Source organism: Rana temporaria, chromosome 1, assembly GCF_905171775.1.
Source record: "Rana temporaria chromosome 1, aRanTem1.1, whole genome shotgun sequence".
Classification (NCBI taxonomy): Eukaryota; Metazoa; Chordata; class Amphibia; order Anura; family Ranidae; genus Rana; species Rana temporaria.
Genome location: NC_053489.1, coordinates 637,096,430 through 637,118,097, shown reverse-complemented (window position 1 = coordinate 637,118,097; position 21,668 = coordinate 637,096,430). Strand labels below are relative to the sequence as shown.

Here is a 21,668-nt window from a genome sequence, read left to right as displayed (position 1 = left end):
GGACCAATCCTATTTTTCAAACTAGGCGTTTACAAGTTAAAATATTTTTGGAACCCCCAAACATTATATACTGTGTTTATTGGCGTATAACACTCACTTTTTTACCCTGAAAATAGAGGGTAAACTTTACCTGCATGTTATACGCAGGGGGCAGTGGAATGATTTTTTCCTGAAACTTCCCTCTTAAAGTTAGGGTGCGTGTTATAAGCCTGTGCGTGTTATACGCCGATAAATACGGTATTTCAAATTTTTTTAGACACCCTAGATCAGAGGGTCTCCAAACTGCGGCCCCGGGGATGTTGCCCTTTGCTTGCCTTTATCCGGCCCCCGGGGCACTATTCCAGCCACTGACGCCAACAATGGGGAATAATTTTTGTTGCTGACGCCAACAATCGGGCACTATTCCTCCAACTGACGCCATCCAACAGATACAATTCCTTCCATTGACACCAACGATGGGGCAGTAGTCCTCCCACTAACACCAAAGACATGTTGTTTACTCCCACTGGACACCTGGACATTTTTTTTTACATTTTATTGCTTGAAGAATACAGCATGTATTCTTACAAAATACAGAACTTTACACAAGGATTCACCCATCACATAACAATCGAGGCAGTGACTTAAAACACTGCACACTGAAAATTAGGTTGTGAAATATTTTTTACACTTGAAGGAAAGAGGCTGTTTGTGTATCATGGGCATCAACCCTGCATGGTGAAACTCATCAGGCTCTGCTAGACAGGATTATCTTTGGTTATTAACCCATATCACACGTCCTTGGAAAATAAATGTATGCCCCAAACTTTGTTAGAGCTCCCAAGTAGCATGCAACAAAAATAGAAGTTTCAATGTATGGACTAAAACTCATCTTCCTTGCAATTCATGATATCTTGTGATCTTAAAAAAAATTATAAAAAAAAAAAGTTGGATCAAATGCGCTGGACGTGTTTGACTCCCAATGGCCACAGTCCAGCCCCCCCCCCCCCTAAAGTCTGAAGGACAGTAAACTGGCCCTTTGTTTAGAATAAAAAAAATAAGAGTACAGTAAACTTAGTCCAATTTTTATTTTATTTTTACTTGTGAAAGATAATGTTACGCGAGGTAAATTGATACCCAACATGTCATGCTTCAAAATTGCACCCACTTGTGGAATGGCGACTAACTTTGACCCTTAAAAACCCCCATAGGCAACGTTTAAAAATTTCTACAGGTTGCATGTTTTGAGTTTCTTTTGCTAGAAGTATTCCTCTTGCTCGTGGCAATACCTCACAGGTGTGGTTTGAACAGCGTTTTCATATGCGGGCACGAATTGCATATGCATTAGCTTGTGCGCGCGAGGTCGGCGGGACAATTTTTTTTTTTTTTTTTACACTGTCCTTTTTAAGAAAAAAAATTGGGTCACTTTTATTCCTATCACAAGGAATGTAAACATCCCTTGTAATAGAAAAAAAAGCATGACAGGACCTCTTTAACCCCTTCCATACAGGGCATTTTCACCCCCTTCCTGCCCAGACCAATTTTTAGTTTTCAGCGCTGTTGCACTTTGAATGACAATTGCGCAGTCATGCAACACTGTACCCAAATTAAATCTTTATGTTTTTCCCCCCACAAATAGAGCTTTCGGTTGGTGGTATTTGGTCATCTCTGCGGTTTTTATTTTTTTTTGCGCTTTAAACAAAAGAAGAGCGGAAAAAAAAATTTAAAACGCAATATTTTTTATTTAATAAATATCACAATTTTAAAAAAAAGAAAAAAAAATTTCCTCAGTTTAGTCTGATACGTATTCTTCTACATATTTTTGGTAAAAAAAATCGCAATAATCATTTATTGATTGGTTTGCGCAAAAGTTCTAGCGTCTACAAAATAGGTGATAGATTTATGGCATTTTTATTTTATTCATTTTTTTTTACTAGTAATGGCGGCGATCTGCGATGTTTTTTTTTTTTATTGTGACCGTGACATTGCGGCGGACACATCGGACACTTTTAACACGTTTTTGGGACCATTCACATTTATACAGCAATTAGTGCTATAAATATGCACAGATTACTGTGTAAATGTGACTGGCAGGAAAGGGGTTAACGATAGGGGCGCTGAAGGGGTTAAAATGTTCCCTAAAGTGTGTTCTAACTGTTAGGGGGAGGGGGACTCACAAGGGGAGGAGACCGATTTGTGTTCCTCTGTACTGGGAACACAGCATCGGTCTCCTCACCTCTGACAGGAGGTGGATCTGTGTGTTCACACACACAGATCCACACTCCTACCGTGATCACCGTCAATCGCGGGTGCCCGGCGGCAATCGCGGCCGCCGGGCACCGCGCGTGCCCTAGATCACCAGGAACAAAGGACGTCATATGACGTCCACCCGGATCGAGGGAGGGTTGCTGCCGGCGTAATTTTACAAAGGCCCGGTAGGGAAGAGGTTAATGTGATATCTGGGGTCAAAAATACATCAGGTCTCATATTTACACTTAAATGCAATAAAAAAATAAATGTTTTTTTCCTTTTTTCCCCCAAAAAATAATTTCCCCTTTAAGACCATAGTGTGGAAGTGACGTGTCGCATCGATTCCGTCGTCCAATGTTATGGAGCTGAGTGGGGGCCATCTTTTCCTCACTCTGTTCTACCTCTCAGAGGGGAGAGGACCCAATTGGATCCACCGCTAATGACGTTTCGGTCAGTGGCAGAGACAACCGGAGTGCGACGGGTGGCCCTTTCCCGCCCCAATTTAAAAGTGGTCTTGCAGCGAATCCACCACAGAGACCACTTTTATCAGAAAGAGAACCGTCCTCCATTTAAGAATATGCCGGGGGTTATGGCAGCTATGTGCTGTCATAACCCCGATGGTCGGAAAGTATTTAACCACTTGACCACCGAATGGGCTTAACCCTCTTCATGACCAGAACATTTTTTGCTATTGAGTACTGTGCTCAAATTACATTTTTATATTTATCGCACAAATTGATCTTTCTTTTGGGGGCATTTGATCACCACAGTTTTTTTCTTTTTTTTTGTAAACAGACAAAAACAAAATTACTGATATATTTTTTTTTAAAGCGACCCGTCCCGACGAGTTTGTGCTCAAAAGCGAATGCATATGTGAGTTCAAGCCACACATGTGAGGTATGGCTATGATCGTTAGAGTGAGAGCAATACTTCTAGCAAAAGACCTTGGCCCAGATTCAGGTAGATTTGCCCATTAGTTGCACATGTGAAGAGCAGCTGATTTGCTCTGCGCTGGGGCAAATTGGAAAGATTGCCACCTGATTCAGGATTCCTTTTGTCTGCTAACTTGCTCCTTTGTAAGGCAAAAATCAGGGCCTAAGGCAGCGCAAGTGAAAGTGGGTGTGCCCTATGCAAATGATCTTTTTTCCACTCAGCAGTGGTTTGCGCCTATTTTCAGGGCAAATTTTGCCCAACTGCTTGCACTGAGCAAATAAATAGGGGCAGACCTGCGCAGGTCCTGTGCAAAATTACATCCTGCTTGTTCCACCCCCCCCCCCTGAGCAAGGTAATTTTGCCCTTTGCTGCAAGATGGCACCTCCCGGCCCCAAAAAAAAAGAGGAAGGTTAATTTTGTGGCAGCGGAGATGGAGATCATGCTGGAGGCACTGACACGCCATACTGCTGTTCTGTATGGCGCTGAACGCCAAAATACTACCGTAGCCCAGAGGAGGGCAATATTTGAGGCGATAACCTTAGACATCAATGCCCTGGGCTTTGAGGACCGGACTTGGATGGACATCCAGAAAAAGTTCACGGACATGCGGCGTCGCGTCCGGGACAAAATTGTCCTCATTAAAAAGCACAGCAGGGGCACCGGAGGAGGACCAGCCTGTTCTGTGCGACTCAATCCGGAGGAGGAGGTCATCTCTCAGAGTCTAGCGCTGGAGCAGGTGGAGGGACTGCCAGGCTACGACTCCACTGTTGGGGACTTGGGGACTGGTAAGTTTTTTGTTTCTCATATCTGCTGTGTATCATGGGAGGGGGTAGAAGGGAACATATGAGGGGGTAGAAGGGAACATGTAACAAGTTTTTGTTTCTCATATCTGCTGTGTATCATGGGAGGGGGTAGAAGGGAACATATGAGGGGGTAGAAGGGAACATGTAACAAGTTTTTGTTTCTCATATCTGCTGTGTATCATGGGAGGGGGTAGAAGTGAACATATGAGGGGGTAGAAGGGAACATGTAACAAGTTTTTGTTTCTCATATCTGCTGTGTATCATGGGAGGGGGTAGAAGTGAACATATGAGGGGGTAGAAGGGAACATGTAACAAGTTTTTGTTTCTCATATCTGCTGTGTATCATGGGAGGGGGTAGAAGTGAACATATGAGGGGGTAGAAGGGAACATGTAACAAGTTTTTGTTTCTCATATCTGCTGTGTATCATGGGAGGGGGTAGAAGGGAACATATGATAAGTGTGTTGCTCCAGCAACATTTTTGTTTTGTGTCATCCACAGATGTTGATGATGAGGCTGGGCCGTCGTCGGCTGTAGGGCGACCCACGCCATCCCCAGAACATCATGGGGTCCAGTCAGGCCTTCTGCAGATCCTGGGCATGTTGGTGGAGGAGGATTTCGGCCAGAGTCCATCTAGGGAGGAGGAAGTGGTGGAGGAGGCCATTATCCTCAATCTGGAGGAAGCAGTGTCCCTCCAGGAGGATCCCACCATCCCTGACCGACCCACCACCCCCCCGACCATAACATCATCCCCATCCAGGGCAAGCCCCTCCAGTGTCCCTCCCTCCAGTGTCCCTCCCTCCAGTGTCCCCCCCTCCAGTGTCAATCCCTCCTGTGTGACCCACTCCCCTTCTTCTCCCTCAGTTCGTGCCCCAGCCTCTCCTCCAAAGAAGGCTCTTTCTAAAACTAGGGGTGTACCCTCCAGCCTCCGTGAGGGTCTGCAGGAGGAGCAGGCCCGGCAGACCCACCATATAGGGGAGATGGTGGGAGACCTGAGGCGGGTGACGGACAGCCTGGCATCCTCCTCCTCCTCTGTCCAGCAGGCCCTCACCCACCATGCTGACCGGGGGGACCGACAGAATGAGACCCTGGAGGATGTTAGTGGCAACTGCGCAGCCATTGTGACCTGTCTGGTTGAACAGCAGGATGCCACTGCATTATTAACTTTGGAGGTGAGCAGGTTGGCAGGTGCGGTGGAGGCCAACACTGCTGCTGTGCGGGAGGAGGGGAGACTTACCCGACGGCAGTTGAGGATCACCACCACATGGCAGATGAGGATGTTGGGACAGACCAACACCGTCCTCAACCGCCTGGCCAACGCCATGGAGGGCTTGCAGGCACCACCTGCCAGGAGAGATGAAGTTGGGGTTGATGCTCCCCCCCCCCTCCATCCCCACCCCATGCTCCACCACGGCGTCTGAGGAGCCAGAGCCGGGGCACCCTTGGGCCAAGGATGTCCAAAAGAAAAAAAAAATTATGACCATTTTTTTTTTTTGTGGCTCAGATTATGAGCTTGTTTTTTGGTTATGCTCAGATTTTGAGTTTTTTTTTTTTATTGATGCTCAGATTATGAGCTTGTTTTTTTGTTATGCTCAGATTTTGAGTTTTTTTTTTTTTTTGATGCTCAGATTATGAGCTTTTTTGTATTTTGTAGCTGCCCCTGGCATGTTGGCACACAGATGTGAGATCCAGAAAGTGTGGGTGCTCTGCTTGTTCAGCTCGTCCGTCTTGGTGCTGCTGTAGTTGCTCTCCAGCTGACCTGTGGCCATCTGTTGCTAACTTGCCCCTGCTTTTATAAAGTGCAAATTTGCCCCGGCCAAACAGCTTGCGCGCTTTGGGAGCAAAATGCTCCTCACACGCGCAAGTTTATGAATCAGTGGCAGTTCCTCATTTGCATATTTGCTGAGGGAAAACCATGAGAGCGCAAGTTGCTCCCTGAGCAAAATTGCCCCTTAATTGCGCCGGGGCAGAGAAACTGCCTCCGTGCAAAAATGGCACATTTCAGGCTTAGCTTGCTTTCTGGGTCACCCGCAAATTTGCCTGGGAGCAAATCCGTACTTGCGCGGCGCAAATCACACTTGCTCCCGCGCAAGTCGTACCTGAATCTGGGCCCTTCTCTCTAACTAAAAACTGGTAACCTGTAGAAATGTTTAAACATCGCCGATGGAGATTTTTGAGGGTAAAAGTTTGTCGCCATTCTACGAGCGGGTGCAATTTTGAAGCGTGACATGTTGGGAATCAATTTACTTGGCGTAACATTATCTTTCACGGTATAAAAAAAATTAGGTCTAACTTTACTGTTGTCTTAATTTTTTTTTTAAAAGTGCACTTGTAAGACCGCTGCGCAAATACGGTGTGACGGAAAGTATTGCAACAAACGCCATTTTATTCTATAGGGTTTTAAAAATATATATATATAATGTTCTAGCAAAAAAATGATTTTAACTTGTAAACAAGAAGTGTCAAAAAGAGGCTCGGGCTGAGGTGGTTAAAAAGCAATCTTTGAGCTTTGATCAAGTGATTATACCTAGGCTAAGATGATGTCACCAGTTTGCTGTAGGCAGGGTGAAGTATTTCCTCTTCTTTCCCCCAGAGTTTAGACTGCAAGATTGTAATACTGTAGTAAGTCACAAAGTGAGAGGCTGCAGCAGGAGCTGATGGCAGAATAAAATGTACATACAGTATCTCACAAAAGTAAGTACACCCCTCACATTTTTTATATATTTTATTATATCTTTTCATGTGACAACACTGAAGAAATGACACGTTGCTACAATGTAAAGTAGTGAGTGTACAGCTTGTATAACAGTGTAAATGTTCTGTCCCCTCAAAATAACTCAACGCACAGCCAATAATGTCTAAACCGTTGGCAACAAAAGTGAGTACACCCCTAAGTGAAAATGTGCAAATTGGGCCAATTGGCCATTTTCCCTCCCCAGTGCCATGTGACTCGTTAGTGTTTCAAGGTCTCAGGTGTGAATGGGGAGCAGGTGTGTTAAATTTGGTGTTATCGTTCTCACTCTCTCATACTGGTCATTGGAAGTTCAATATGGCACCTCATGGCAAAGAACTCTCTGAGGATCTGAAAAAAAGAATTGTTGCTCTACATAAAGATGGCCTAGGCTATAAGAAGATTACCAAGACCCTGAAACTGATCTGCAGCCTGTCGGTGCTCAGACCATACGCCGCACACTGCATCAAATTGGTCTGCATGGCTGTCATCCCAGAAGGAAGCCTCTTCTAAAGATGATGCGCAAGAAAGCCTGCAGACAGTTTGCTGAAGACAAGCAGACTAAGGACATGGATTACTGGAACTGTCCTGTGGTCTGATGAGATAAACTTATTTGGTTCAGATAATGTCAAACGTGTGTGGCGGCAACCAGGTGAAGAGTACAAAGACAAGTGTGTCTTGCCTACAGTCAATTATGGTGGTGGGAGTGTCATGGTCTAGAGCTACATGAGTGCTGCCAGCATTGGGGAGCTACAGTTCATTGAGGGAACCATGAGTGCCAACATGTACTGTGACATACTGAAGAAGAGCATAATCCCCTCCCATCAGAGACTGGACCGCAGGGCAGTATTCCAACATGATAACGACCCCAAACTCACCTCCAAGACGAGCCCTGCCTTGCTAAAGAATCTGAGAGAAAAGGTGGTGGGCTGACCAAGCATGTCTCCAGACCTAAACCCTATTCAGCATCTGTGGGACATCCTCAAATGGAAGGTGGAGGAGCGCAAGGTCTCTAACATCCACCAGCTATGTGATGTCATCATGGAGGAGTGGAAGAGGACTCCAGTAACATCCTGTGAAGCTCTGGTGAAATCCATAACCAAGAGGGTTAAAGCGGAGGTCCACCCTAAAAAAAAAAGCCAAAAAGGCTACAAAAAAACAACATATTTTTTTTTATACTTGCCAGAAATGGCTGTTACTAGGCAGATCGTCCTAATCTGGCACTTCCTCATCCACGGTGTTCTTCTTTCTTCTCCTCCTTGCACTGCCTCTTGGGAAATGGGCGGTGTCTTCTGGGACTGTGTGTCTGTCCCAGGAGACATCCGCCCATTCACATAGCGCCGCGCGACTCATGCATGCGCAGTCGGGAACCGGGAAGAGAAGCCGCAATGCTTCACTTCCTGATTTCCTCACAGAGGATGGCTGTGGGGCAGCCTAGACCCGAGCGATTGCTCGGCTTCAGCTGCCGATATCGCGGGCACGCTGGACAGGTTTGTAGCTGCTGACTTTTAATTTATTTTTATTTTTTTAAACGCCGGACCTCCGCTTTAAGGCAGTGCTGGAGAATAATGGTGGCCACACAAAATATTGACACTTTGGGGCAAATTTTGACATTTTCACTTAGGGGTTTACTGACTTTTGTTACCAGCGGTTTAGACATTAATGGCTGTGTGTTGAGTTATTTTGAGGGGACAGCAAATTTACACTGTTATACAAGCTGTACACTCACTACTTTACATTGTAGCAAAGTGTAATTTCTTCAGTGTTGTCACATGAAAAGATATAATAAAATATTTACAAAAATGTGAGGGGTGTACACATTTTTGTGCGATACTGTGTGTGTGTGTGTGTGTGTGTGTGATTTTTTTATTTTATTTAAATATTCTAGTGCAGTGTATCCCCTCCCCACCTTTGTTTTGTTTTTTTTACACAAAGAAATCCCATAAAAAAAATCGGAGATATAGGGCCAGATTCTCAAAAGAGTTACGACGGTGTAACTCAGGAAACACCGTCGTATCTCTGTTTTTGGCCCCGGGCATCTATGCGAGTGATTCCTACAATCATTTTCGCATAGATACGGCCAAGATCCGACGGGTGTAAGTCACTTACTGTACACCGTCGGATCTTAGATGTAATGCGACTCCGGCCGCTAGGTGGCGTTTACGTTCAGTTCTCATTTGACTATGCAAATGAGCCTGATACGCCGTTTCCCGAACAAATTTGCGTCGCATAGTCGTTGCGTACGTCGTTTCCGTAAGCGTAAGGTTACCCCTGCTATATGAGGGGTAACCTTACGTCAGTCCGCCGTATGCCATGTTAAGTATGGCGTCGGGTCCGCGTCGGCTTTTTCCATCGGTTACGTCGTTTTCCTAAGTCGTTCACGAATACTACTTTACGTCAATGACACTCACATCAGCGTCATTGACGTTTTCCGTCGTGAGCTGGAGCATGCACACTGGGCTATTTTTCCGCCCGGCGCATGCGCAGTTCGATCGGCGCGGGGGCGCGCTTAATTTGAATACAATCCGTCCCCTTTGAATTACGCGGCCATACGCCGGGTCATTTACACTACGCCGCCGCAACTTACGGAGCAAGTGTTTGGGGAATACGGCACTTGCTCCTGTAAGTTGTGGCGGCGTAGTGTAAATAGCTTACGCGACGCCGCCGCAGGATGTACGGGAATCTGGCCCATAGAAGTTATGTGCAACTTTTGCTGGAAATGTTGGGCCTAACCCTCCCTGCGTCCCCCTCTCTCACATACCAAGCCTACTGATTGGTATTTAATTATTTGGAAAGGCTCTTGAACCAATACATTTTGAAGGTGGCAGGAAATAGGCACAGGAACAGTTTTTACAGTAAAAGTTTGAGATTTGAATATATATTCCGCTGCCTGTCTCTGGCTCTATTGATTAATTTGATCTGCTATTTTCACTGAAAGTGACCTCTGCTTAAGCATTTTTATATGCTCTTTTTGAATTCCCTGGGTTTGTGACAGGTTTACTTTAAGCCTTTACATATTTGGCACTTAGCCCTTAGCGCTGTAATGATCTGGCAGTACATACACATTGTTAAGTTGGACTTAGCAACTGATCATATGCAAGTGGGCTGGGAGACATCCGGCCACTAAGCCCTTTAACAAAAAAAAGAAAAATGTAAAAGCTGTCCTGACATATGGGGCCCCATATGTATCGGCACCACTCTGGTAACCTGCTTTTGCACTCATAAGTAGCATAATGTATTCTAAAATGACTTTAAATATTATATTAAAAACTAAGCAAAAAAGTATGACATTTCGAACAGAGATTTATTTTCCCCCAACTATATATCCATGTTTTGAGATCAAAGACCCTTAAGTTGTGCCTCAGATGTATCTTACAGATGTATAAACCTGTGTGGTTGAACAGCCAGGGAGTAAAAGAATAATGTTAATGTAAAATACCGTGCAGGCTGCTTGTTAATTTCCTGCATTGGCCACTCATCAAAGTATTGAGATGTAGCGTAATGCGTTAGAATTGACAAAATTTGTTGCTTTAAATCTCCGTTATATTTATGTATATACTGTATCTAGACTATGTGTGTGTAAACTTTCATGTGTTTATTCTGAGTATTTATTTTGTAGTTGACTTGGAACACATGCGAACGGTAAAAGCAGATAAACACCAGAGGTTTTGCCAAGAAAATGGTCTCGGAAGCTTTTTTGTCTCGGCAAAGACTGGAGATTCTGTAAGTTGTAAAACTATGTTCTATGTTTATTTTGCTTTTTTTGTGTTTAATAGTGGATGTTTGCTGCAAAGAACGTAGGAGTTGATTTACTAAAACTGGAGAGTGCAGAATCTGGTGCAGCTGTGCATGGTAGCCAATCCGCTTTTAGGCTAGGTTCACACTACTACACTACTTTCATCCTACTTTGCTCTGCTACATTGGTCCTACATTGATCCTACATTGGTCCTACATCCATCCTACTTTCATGAACAGGATACTACTTTGGTCCGACTTTAATGATATTCAATGGGCCTGAAGTAGGATCAATGTAGGACCAAAAGTAGTACAGGGAGCATTTTCAAAGTCGGACTGACTTGTGTAGGACGCTACAAGACCCTCTCATAGGGAAACATTGAACACAGAGCAAAGTAGGATGAAAGTAGTGTAGTAGTGTGAACCCAGCCTCAGGCTGGGTTCACACTACTACACTACTTTCATCCTACTTTGCTCTGCTACATTGGTCCTACACTGATCCTACATTGGTCCTACATCGGTCCTACATTGGTCCTACATCCATCCTACTTTCATGAACAGGATACTACTTTGATCCGACTTTGTGATAGTCTGACTTGTTCTTTGACCAATCAAAACAATCCCAGATTGAGATAAATTCCTTTTACTGCTGCTGTAATCACAAGTCGGATGTCAAAAGTCGGATGGTTAGGACAAGGCTCCTACTTTGGTCCGACTTCAATGATATTCAATAGGCTGAAGTAGGATCAATGTAGGACCAAAGTAGTACAGGGAACATTTTCAAAGTCGGACCGACTTGTGTAGGACCAGTTAAGACAGCTCTCATAGGGAAACATTGATTTTCACACGTCATGCTACATGAGCTCCCAATGTAGGACCGTTGTCGGACAAGTGTGAACCCAGCCTTAACCTTGTTCAATTAAGCTTTGAGAGACAAAACTGGAAGACAATTGGATTCTTTACAGAGCTGCACCAGATTTTGCATGCTCCAGTTTTAGTAAATCAACCCCATAGTGTTTTTCACATTTGTGCCTGCTCCAATACAGCATATTTTAGCTCCTCTATGGCTCTGCCATTCTGAGAGTTGAAGTGGAACCTAATTGAGGAGGTATCTCAGCTGAGCACTCCAGCTCACTTCTGGTGCATCGTAGAGTTAAGTCTAAAGGAGGCAACTGAAGGAGTGCTTGGCTAAGTTTTGGTATATAATTTAGAAGGTATCAAACCTGGTTGAAATGAAAGCAGACCAAAATATAGATTGAGGTGTCCTTTAATAAGGAAGGTATTATAGAGTAAATTTTGTTAAGTCAGGAGAAACTTGACTATATAAGCTTTATAAAGCAGGTCTGATGACTCGTCCTGATTCACGGGAAGTTGGTATGTTAGATCAGGGTTTGACAAATTTGCTTGGAATCTAGGAGCCAGCTAAAAAAGTTAGGAGCCAGGAACGCGCCCCATCCTGCCGAGATCGCGTGCAGAAGCGAACGCATACGTGAGTAGCGCCCGCATATGAAAGTGGTGTTCGTGAGGTATCGCCACGATTGGTAGAGCGAGAGCAATAATTCTAGCCCTAGACCTCGAGGCTCTGTAACTCAAAACATGCAATCTGTAGAATTTTTTAAACGTTGCCTATGGAGATTTTAAAGGGTAAAAGTTTGTCCCTATTCCAAGAGCGGTATCAATTTACTCGGCATGACAAAATCTTTAACAATATAAAAAAAAATTGGGCTAACGTTACTGTTTAATTTAAAAAATAGTTTTTTTCCCAAAGCAAGTACTTGTGACAGAAAGTATTGCAACGACCGCCATTTTATAATGTTTTGGGGTTTCTAATTAGAGGGAAGGAGATGGCAGTGAAAACAGACAGAGGAATCTCTATTAGCATGGCTTGTTGTCTTGTCATACCAATGGCCACCACTAGATGGCGCCAGATCACAGAAGGAACCATAAGCCTGCAGAAGGCCGCAAAGCCGCAGCCTCAATTACCGGCCAGCGCGGCCCAATGCAATTGGGCAGCGGGGGAGGTGGGGGCGCACGGAGAAGCAGGATACCCCAGCTGTGCCGCCCCAGGTCACTAATTCTGTTCGCAATTGCGACCTGGCGCCCAGGTTTTGTCAAACCCTGTGTTTAGATGATCCAGAACATCTCTCAATTGTGTGTGCTGATGTCTTCGAAGTCTATTTTTTGGTGAAGGCTCTGCTGATGTCAGCACTGCTGTGCATTGTATAGCTATATCTGCCAGTGACATGACTGGAACCATAGCACCACAGAACCCTCATTTTATAGCTGAACAGATTTTTTCACTACCCTGTTTACATAATGGCTTCCTAATCTGGTAGATTAGGTCCATAAAGTAGACTTCATTTGTATTACTCTTTAGCCACTATAATATCGGTTGATGTGTTGTTATATTTTGATCCTGCCATTGACTGATTTAAAACCCCTACCCTTGTAAATAATGCTGGTCATGCATTGATCAGTTTTTATTTATTTTTGATCAGCCAGTGGGCCCATCGGGGAAAAAAACTGAACATATTCACCCATCTACACAAGTGAGGTGGATGGAGTAATACCACTATGCCACTGTATACTGACAGTATTGTATACTGACTTCTTCGCTGTCAAAATACACTGTCAGAAGTACAAGCTAGGACTTAACCCATGGATGGTTCAGTGGATATGCAGTTGGCTAAAGGATAGATACCAGAGTGTGGTTGTAAATGGGGTTCACTCAGAACAGAGAGCTGTCACTAGGCTCTGTACTGGGTTCTGTTCTATTTAATATATATGTAAGTGATATAACTAAAGGGTTAGTGGATAGGATATTACCGCGCTACCAAAGAGGAGGGGAGGGAGGGGTAGGGGTTAGGAGGGGGAGGGAAAAGAGAAGGGGGAGGGGAGGAGAAAGATAGGAAGGGAATACTGCTGCAACACTGAAGGTGCATCAAGCCCAAAATTGTTGTAATAAATAAGTAGTGCTGCGCTGTGTGATAGGGTAGATGAATTAAAGAAAAGACAGTTGCTATAACGGATATGTGAACATCAAAGAAAAAATAATACTCGCTAATATTGGCGATACAAATGACATCCAATCAAAAATACAGAGTGCTCAGTGATATTAAATTGAAACATTCACTGCTATATAGTAGCGAAACTTAAACAACACACATAGGTGATAATAAGAGATCGCATCAGTGTCCATGCAGAAAAAACGCAAAAACAAATGCTGTTTAGTAGATAAAAATATCAAAGAAACAATCAACAATAAAGTGCTGGTGCTTATGTCGAAATATTCAGCATGAAGGTGGTGCAGAGAAGGAATTCCAATATCCTTTTGAAGTTTTAATGAGGGTGTCCCCTTACCTTACTGCTGTAAGGTAACAACATGTATATTATAGCCAACAATGTTCCAGTCGTTTCAGAATGTAGTATGTCCCAGTGAACTGTAATCTCTCTCTGTGGATAAAGTCCCCCTCAGGAGTCACGTCCAATGGACAACAATGACCCTCACCCAGGGAGGTAAAAAGAGCCAATAGTGCAGTATTGTTTAAACGTTTTTAATAATAAAAAAGGCATACATTATGGTACTCACATGGATGCAATAAAAACAGGCATAAAAACAAGTGGCGAGTTCGCAAGCGCCACCTCCGGTACCTCTTAGTGGACTCTGGACTCTTATGCGTATTCGTCATGACACGTGACTTCTTCAGGAGTGGTGAGAGGTACATTAGGGGTGCATTATATAGTATAGTATGGTGGTAATTCATCCAACCAGACGGTCGCCATTTTCCAAACAGGCAAGCTCCAGGAAGTGGGGCAGCGGACATCTTCCGAAAAACCTGAAGTGGGGCCGCGGCCATTTTCTAGTAGATCTTTTTGGATCTAGCCCAGGGGAGTCATGATTGAAACCTTTAAATACATCAAGGGCATGAATAAGGTTCAGGAAGGCATTTTTTTCAATATGAAACCAAAATCAAGAACACAGGGACATGACCTCAAACCAACTGGAGAAAAATTCAAAACGAATCTTAGAAAGTATTATTTTACTGAGAAGGTACTTGATGCTTGGAATAAACTTCCAGCAGAGGTAGTGAGACTGTCAACAGTAAATGGCTTCAAACATGCTTGGGACAAACTATACTCAGACAATAAAGTTGACAAAAACAAAATAAAAGAAAGACCCCCCCCCCCCCCAAAAAAAAAAAAATTAATTGACAGACTCGATGGACTACTCTCTTTTTCTGCCATTACTTTCCTTTTTCTAATACCCTGATCAGTCTTGCAAGCTGATCGAAGAAAATGTTTCCAACAAGCTGTTTTGAGAGAAGTTGATCATTAGAGCAATTTCTCTGGAACGAAAAAAAACCTAGATTGATCAAAATATGTCCGGTTCCTGCTGAACAGATTTAATTTTAATCCATCGACCATCTGGCCAGCTCAAGGTTTGCACTTTGAGTTTGATCTTTGACATATAACTGTAATCATATAGGGTGATGTACTAAATAATTCTCTGCGCAGCCTATTGCTATTTGTCAATATATTAAAACTCCCCTATTTTTCTGTTGCTGCCCACATTGCAATATGTATTCTTACAGGATGATGTTCTATCTTAATAGTCTCATGAAATGCTATTTACGCATTGGCGACAGGTTAAATTTGTTACCTGCAGTCCCTGTGGAATGAAACTGATGTAGGAAGGAAATGGCTGTCAAATTTTCATTTAAGCAGGCAAATCTCAATTTTTCAATTACCTGGAAAGAAAATTTTAAATTTTCACTCTTAATAATATGGCTGTTACTGATTAAAATTTTCGTGTTCGATAAATCGATTATTTTTTAATCGACTAATTTTGATTAATTATAACGCACTTACAGATCCAACTACTTTTAGCTGATCTCCTTGCATTGCAACTCTGCATTAGTCAGTGGTAAATGTGGTATACACTATATACAATCACCCAACACTAGTTAGTTTCCACAATCCATTACTTCAATGCTTCCGAGCATGCGTGGATTTTTATCCGATGGAGTTCCACACAGACAATCGGATTTTTCTATCGTTTTTTTTAATCCATAGGAAAATTTTAAAACATGTTCTATTTTTTAACACCGATGGAAAAAAGGCCAATGGGGCCCACAAATGATCGGTTTGTCCGATGAAAACGGTCTGTTTTCATCGGACAAAGCGATCGTGTGTACACGGCTTAAGGCTTTGTTGTGTCCAACCATCCCAATCCATGGCAATGCTTCTACTGGGTTGCATTGGATTGTTAAATGGGGAAGGTGTGGTAGAATGCTTACATTTTGTCCTATATATATTATTCAGTGGGGCCATCTGGAGACCCACAAGTCATGTCCAACTTGCTTACCTGCAAATATTCATAGTAAAAGTTTGAGAGCCAATTTGTTTGCCTTCTGACCTGCTGATTGCTTTTGAAGGTGCTGCAGGTGAAATGGTCAGCATGACAGGTTAGTTGCAAGTCTGCAGTATTTAAATGAGGCTTTTCCAGGTCTCTCTCTAGTAGTACTTAGTACATGGATGCAGATCTCTTCATTACTCTCCATTGTTTAATTCCTAATGTTTTAAGTTACTGAGTTTTGCCATATTCACTGTAAAACAAAGAGACAAATGTACGTTCCATGAAACAAATCTGGTATATGTATTGGAATTCAATGGCTAAACACAACACTTTTCTGTATTAAAAAGACACCAATTTCAAAGCTAAAGTTATTTTAAGGACTGTTGAGTATAAATTCTACGTTTACATATCGTCAGTGTTTACAATTCAGGAAAGACTTGATTTATTTGAAAGTAACTGGAGGATGTCTGCTTTTAATCATTTAAACTCTCATTTTTTTCCTTTGTAGGTTTTCCTGTGTTTTCAGAGAGTCGCAGCAGAGATCCTTGGAATCAAATTAAACAAGGCAGAGATTGAACAATCCCAGGTAAGGATACATTAGGAAAAATATTTTTAGTGCTTAAACATGCATTTAGAAAAATACCACTGGTAGTCATGTAGTTACTAAAAAAGTAAGTAATTTGATTAGCTTTATGTTACACACACCAACCAATTACCTTCTGCTAAGTTCAGTCACAGTACTGTTTACTGTATACACAACCACGCAGCCTATCCTCCTCTGGGTAGTATACAAATTATATAGCACATATTTACACAGTATACTAAAATGCATAAAAAGTGTAAATGTAGTTCATTAAAGCTGAACTCTAGGTAGATGTAAAAGACAAAAAGTAATGCAGCTCTGTGATCGGTATTACTTAAAGGATAAGTTCACCTTTTAAAAAAATAATAATAATAAATGCATTTTTTTTTTCAGTTTTTTTGCGGGTGCAATGCAGGGCACCTGCAGACTGTCTGTGTAAGCTGTCTGCTCATACCTTGTACAGGCAGGCAGTAATACACGCACAGGAAGACTCAATTAACTACTACAGCACGTAACAGCGAGCGCTGTAAGGATCGTTCATTGAGAACTACAAGCCATCAGCCGCAAAGGCCATCAGTACTTGTAGTTCATGCATTCACAGAACTTCTTTCAAATTGTGACAGCAGGCACAGGATGCAGATCCCTGACCCGCAGTCACAGGGGGGATCGGGGAGCAGCTGCAGGCGCAGGGACATATTACATGTTCCACTCTAAAAATGGATGGAACATGCAACATATTCCCAAAGGTGAACTTATCCTTTTAATTAAATGTATTGTACTGCAGAGCTGCAGTGTGAGAGGAATAACCAGTACAAGAAGCCAATCAGCTCATGTGCTCACAAGATGAATGCTGATTGGAAGAGTGACAGAGAGATGAGCTCATCATTGTGCTTTTTTCTCCTTTCACTGTTTAGTCACCGGCTGGGGCAGGTCCTAGAAGGCCTGAACTCAGAGGAAGTAGGTTGAATGTTGCTGCCCATCAGACTGAGGACATTTGGTATCAAAAAAGTACTTTGGGGGAATCTCTGAATAGAAGTTTAATGTTTCAGTAAAAAAAAAAATATTTCTACTTTGACTTTTTATTTTTATCTTGTTTAGTTCTGCTTTAATAAAAAATATTAAGAATTATTAATTTATTAGTCTTTACTACCTAGAAATAAATAAGGCTAAAATTAGCAAACATTTTGTCAAAGTTATACCTTTTAGTAGCTAAATAAAAAGTTTTGGAGGAATCCGTTTCTTCATCAAGATTATTAACAGATCCCAGGTAAAAAAAAAATCTTACTCTTCAAATATTCTGTGCGATGTTTGTTTGGACTAAGTTCTATATACACTGCATTTGGATGATGGCATTCTTGCTGGTTTTCTGGGATCATTGGTCCCTTACAGCAGTCTCAGCTCAAGTTAGAAGAAACTCCTGTCCCCCTAGATAGTAGTCAGCTACATGGTGGGGATGGAAGGGTTCCAGGGGACATATAGTACACATTTGTACACACAGAGGCACAGGTGAGGTTTAAAGGACTATACTGCAGCCTAAGTTTGTCTATATTTGTGCATTTACCACTCATTTTGGATACCTTCACACACTGCAGATTTCACATAAATAGATCAAACCAATAAAGTAAATTCAAATTGATAAAGTTTGTGTAATCATGCCAGAAAAAAATTGCAAAATCAAAAAATAAATATTCAGGTGTAAAATAGTCCCATTTAGGATGATAAGGTTAAAACCGTAGATATGCAATTCCCTTTTAAGACTCTTCAGATCTCTCCACAAAGTGTAATGCCGCGTACACACGATCGGGTTTCTCGGCGGTGAAAACACCGCTGAAAAACCAGACGGGAAAACCGAGGACCGGCTTGATCCCTTTTCCCTGTGTACACAAGGCCGGTTTTCCCGACATGTTTTCTCTTGGTCGAGAAAACCGGCCGTGTGTAGGCTCCACCGCAGTGTTTCCCTATCGGAAAACTGCCGTGGGAAAAAAACGAGTTTATCACTGACATTAGAACTTTATTCAGCTAAAGAAAACTTATTATTATTATTATTATACAGAATTTACCGGTATATAGTGCTAACAGTTTGCGCAGCTTATCTGTAAACTTCATAATTTCACTGATTACATGCATCTAAAAGGAACTTTTTTTCCCCATTAAATCTCAACATGTTTTCTACAGTCGTTATTCTCAGTTAGTTGCACTAATGTTTGGAAACAGTTACGTATCTTATAAACTGTTAACTGACTTAATTTGATTTCGTACATTATGCAAGCAATTACAGCTTGTGTTTTTCAAGCATACATTTAAATCCTAAAAATGTTAATTGACAGCTGAAATGTTTGTACGTTGTAGTGTTTAAGTGAACATGTTGAGCGCAGTTAATTACTTGATGATTTTTCTTACACTAGCTGAAGACTTGATATCTTGGCATGATAGATAACAGTACTTCACCCTGGCCCTCTACAAATGAACTGCAATTGTTTGTAGATAACCTAAACCTCTGTACATCATTCCCTTGTTTGCGTGTAAGATTTAGTAATTCCAGGCAAATGTTCTATTTAGTCCCTATGTATGGTGTCCATGTGTTGAACAGTTGATCTGGTTATTTTTAACTGCGCTAATTCTTTCTATTAAGGAGATTCTCATTCAGTGTGAACAGCAAATGTATTTATCACAAGTAGTTTTATACACTTTTACATGTTGTACATTCACATTAGTCCCTGCCCTCAAGGAGCGTACAATCTAGACATGTGCTATTTGTTTCATTCCAAATTATTATTTTTTATGAATTTCGACAAATTCATTAATTCGTAAATATCTGAATGAAAGAAAACCCCATGTAACAAGTTTTTCAGAATATGGAAATGCGAATATTCAAAAATTCGTAAATTCAAAATAAAAAAATCCGGAAATAAGAATGAAAATTTTAAAACCAGAAGAATCTGAAATAACTAATAATAACCTAACTATTAAATTACAGGTATTGTAATTTCCTTTCAAATTTGGCTATTAGTGAATGTAATGAATATGAATTTATGAATTCTCTGAAATAAGGAATGCCGACCTCAATGCACTGTCTAATTGGGCAACTATGTGGCAGATGAGGTTTAATGTTGATAAATGTAAAGTTATGCACTTGGGGGAGTACAACTGGCGGATCCATAGTGGAGAAGGATCTGGGGGTTTTGGTAGATCATAAGCTCAATAATGGCATGCAATGCCAAGCTGCGGTTTCCAAAGTGAGCAAAGTCCTTTCTTGTATTAAGAGAGGTATGGACTCCAGAGAGAGAGATTTTAATTTGCTCCTGTACAAATCATTAGTAAGACCTCGTCTGGAATATGCCATTCAGTTTTGGGCATCAGTTCTCAATAAGGATATCGGGGAACTAGAGAACGTGCAGAAAAGGGTGACCAAACTGATAAGAGGCATGGAGGACCTCGGCAATGAGGAAGGATTAGAGGAACTGAATTATTCACTCTTGAGGAGAATAAGGGGGGGGGGGTGTGATCAACATGTACAAATATATAAGGGGTCCATATAGTGAACTTGGTGTTGAGTTATTCTCTTACGGTCAACACAGAGGACAAGGGGGCACTACTTACATCTAGAAGAAAAGAGATTGGGTACTAACATTTATAGGTAAAGTTGACCCGGGGAAAATCCAATTGCCTCGGGGGCTCAGGAAGGAATTTTTTCCCTGCTGTAGCAAATTGGAGCATGCTCTGCTGGGGTTTTTCACCTTCCTCTGGATCAACCGTGGTTATAGAATTGGGTATATTGGATTGTATGATAATTTCAACCTGACTAACTATGTAAAAGAATGAATCTTAATGAATTAATAATAATAATAAAAACTTCTTATTATTGTTATTTATTATCAATTTGTTTAGATACGGCATTCATTATTTCGGATAATTCACAACTTCGGATAAATTTGTATTTGTTACATTGACTAACAGCCAAGTTTGAAAGGATATTACAATACCTATAATTTATTAGTTATTATTAGTTAGTTTGCAATTATATTCAATGTTCGTGCTTTCGGATTGTAGTGTAAAAACACTAATGCTCCTAAATGTTCCAAAAGCTACTAAAATGCTACAAAGCCCAGATTTTTTTTGGTGTGCATGAAGCCTAATATATATATATATATTTTTTTAATTGCATGTTTTTCATGTTCTGTTATTCTCTCATCCACGTTTTCATAATCTTTTGTCATGTTTCTTATCTATCTGTTTTTTTTTCTACTGACTTTTGTTTTTATCTTTCTTTCCTTTCTTCATCTGCATGATCATTCCTTTCACTCTCGATTGTAATGTTGACATCGACTTGGCAGCGTATTGTAAAGGCAGAAATAGTGAACTATCCAGAAGACAATGCACTGTTGAACTCTGCAAACTCCCAGAGTAAAATCTGCTCATTGCAGTAAATGGAGGTATTAAAAATGGTAGCTAATAGCTAATCATAGTCCTTCATTGTTAACATTATAAATAGAAGCTGAAATAAGTTTTTTTTTTTTTTTTGTTTTTAAAGGAATTCTGGGCACTTGATCTAAGTCAACTAGTGCTCTTCACAGAGAACAATTTTGTTGTAGGCATCATTACAGCAGGTGTTGCGATTTTAACTAACATTACATGCTGAACTGATCCACAAATTAATCCTCATCCTCTGCTTTATTTTAGACCTACTAATATCTTCCTTCTTCCTTAAAGTTCAGCTCCAGGCAACAAAAAAGTTGTCCCTCGCTGCAAGGGCTATTTGCTTGTTTAGGTCTAGGGTAGGTGTAGGCAACCTTAAAGAGCTGGAGATCTACCTGAACAACATGGGATAAGTCAAAGACCACCGGGCACAGTGCCGCCTTCTCACACTGGATTTAAACCTATAATTGCTGTACTACTGTGTCACAAATGGGTGCATTGCATGGCAATCATGGGTTTAAATCAGGTGGTGAGGAGGCAACATATTGCATTCTCCTTACCTATCAAACAAACTCAGATTGCATTTTAGAGAAGCAGCAGTGCCTGCTGCACTTGTGAATCAGCTCCTAGTTGCATTCAGCAGCGGCACTCTTAGGACATGTTCACATGTATACCTGCTGTTGAGTCATGGTTTTATCGCCCCCCAATTTCTTCTCCCTATAGCTGTTGAGGCAACAGCCAAAGGTGTACACATGCCGCAGCAGGAATTAAACCCCCCCTGTTGCTTTTGGTGGTTGCTACCATATCCCCTCTCAAGTGTCTTCTCCAGAGAGAATAAGTTCAGTGCTCGCAGCCTTTCCTCATAACTAATATCCTCCAGACCA

The 21,668-nt window shown here is 41.7% G+C and overlaps 1 protein-coding gene across 2 annotated transcripts in view; it reads left to right on the top strand.

Annotated features, from left to right (window-relative positions):
- RAB28 (RAB28, member RAS oncogene family) overlaps window positions 1–21,668 on the top strand; it is a 175,590-nt gene that overhangs the window by 149,720 nt on the left and 4,202 nt on the right. Inside the window, exons 5-7 of one of the 2 annotated variants that reach the window (XM_040335433.1) lie at window positions 10,314–10,417; window positions 16,294–16,371; window positions 20,703–20,801. In XM_040335433.1, coding sequence (XP_040191367.1) covers window positions 10,314–10,417; window positions 16,294–16,371; window positions 20,703–20,795 — 275 coding nt within the window. In that variant the 3' untranslated portion in view covers window positions 20,796–20,801. The remainder of the gene's footprint in view (window positions 1–10,313; window positions 10,418–16,293; window positions 16,372–20,702; window positions 20,802–21,668) is intronic. The other variant, XM_040335432.1, reaches the window with a different exon arrangement.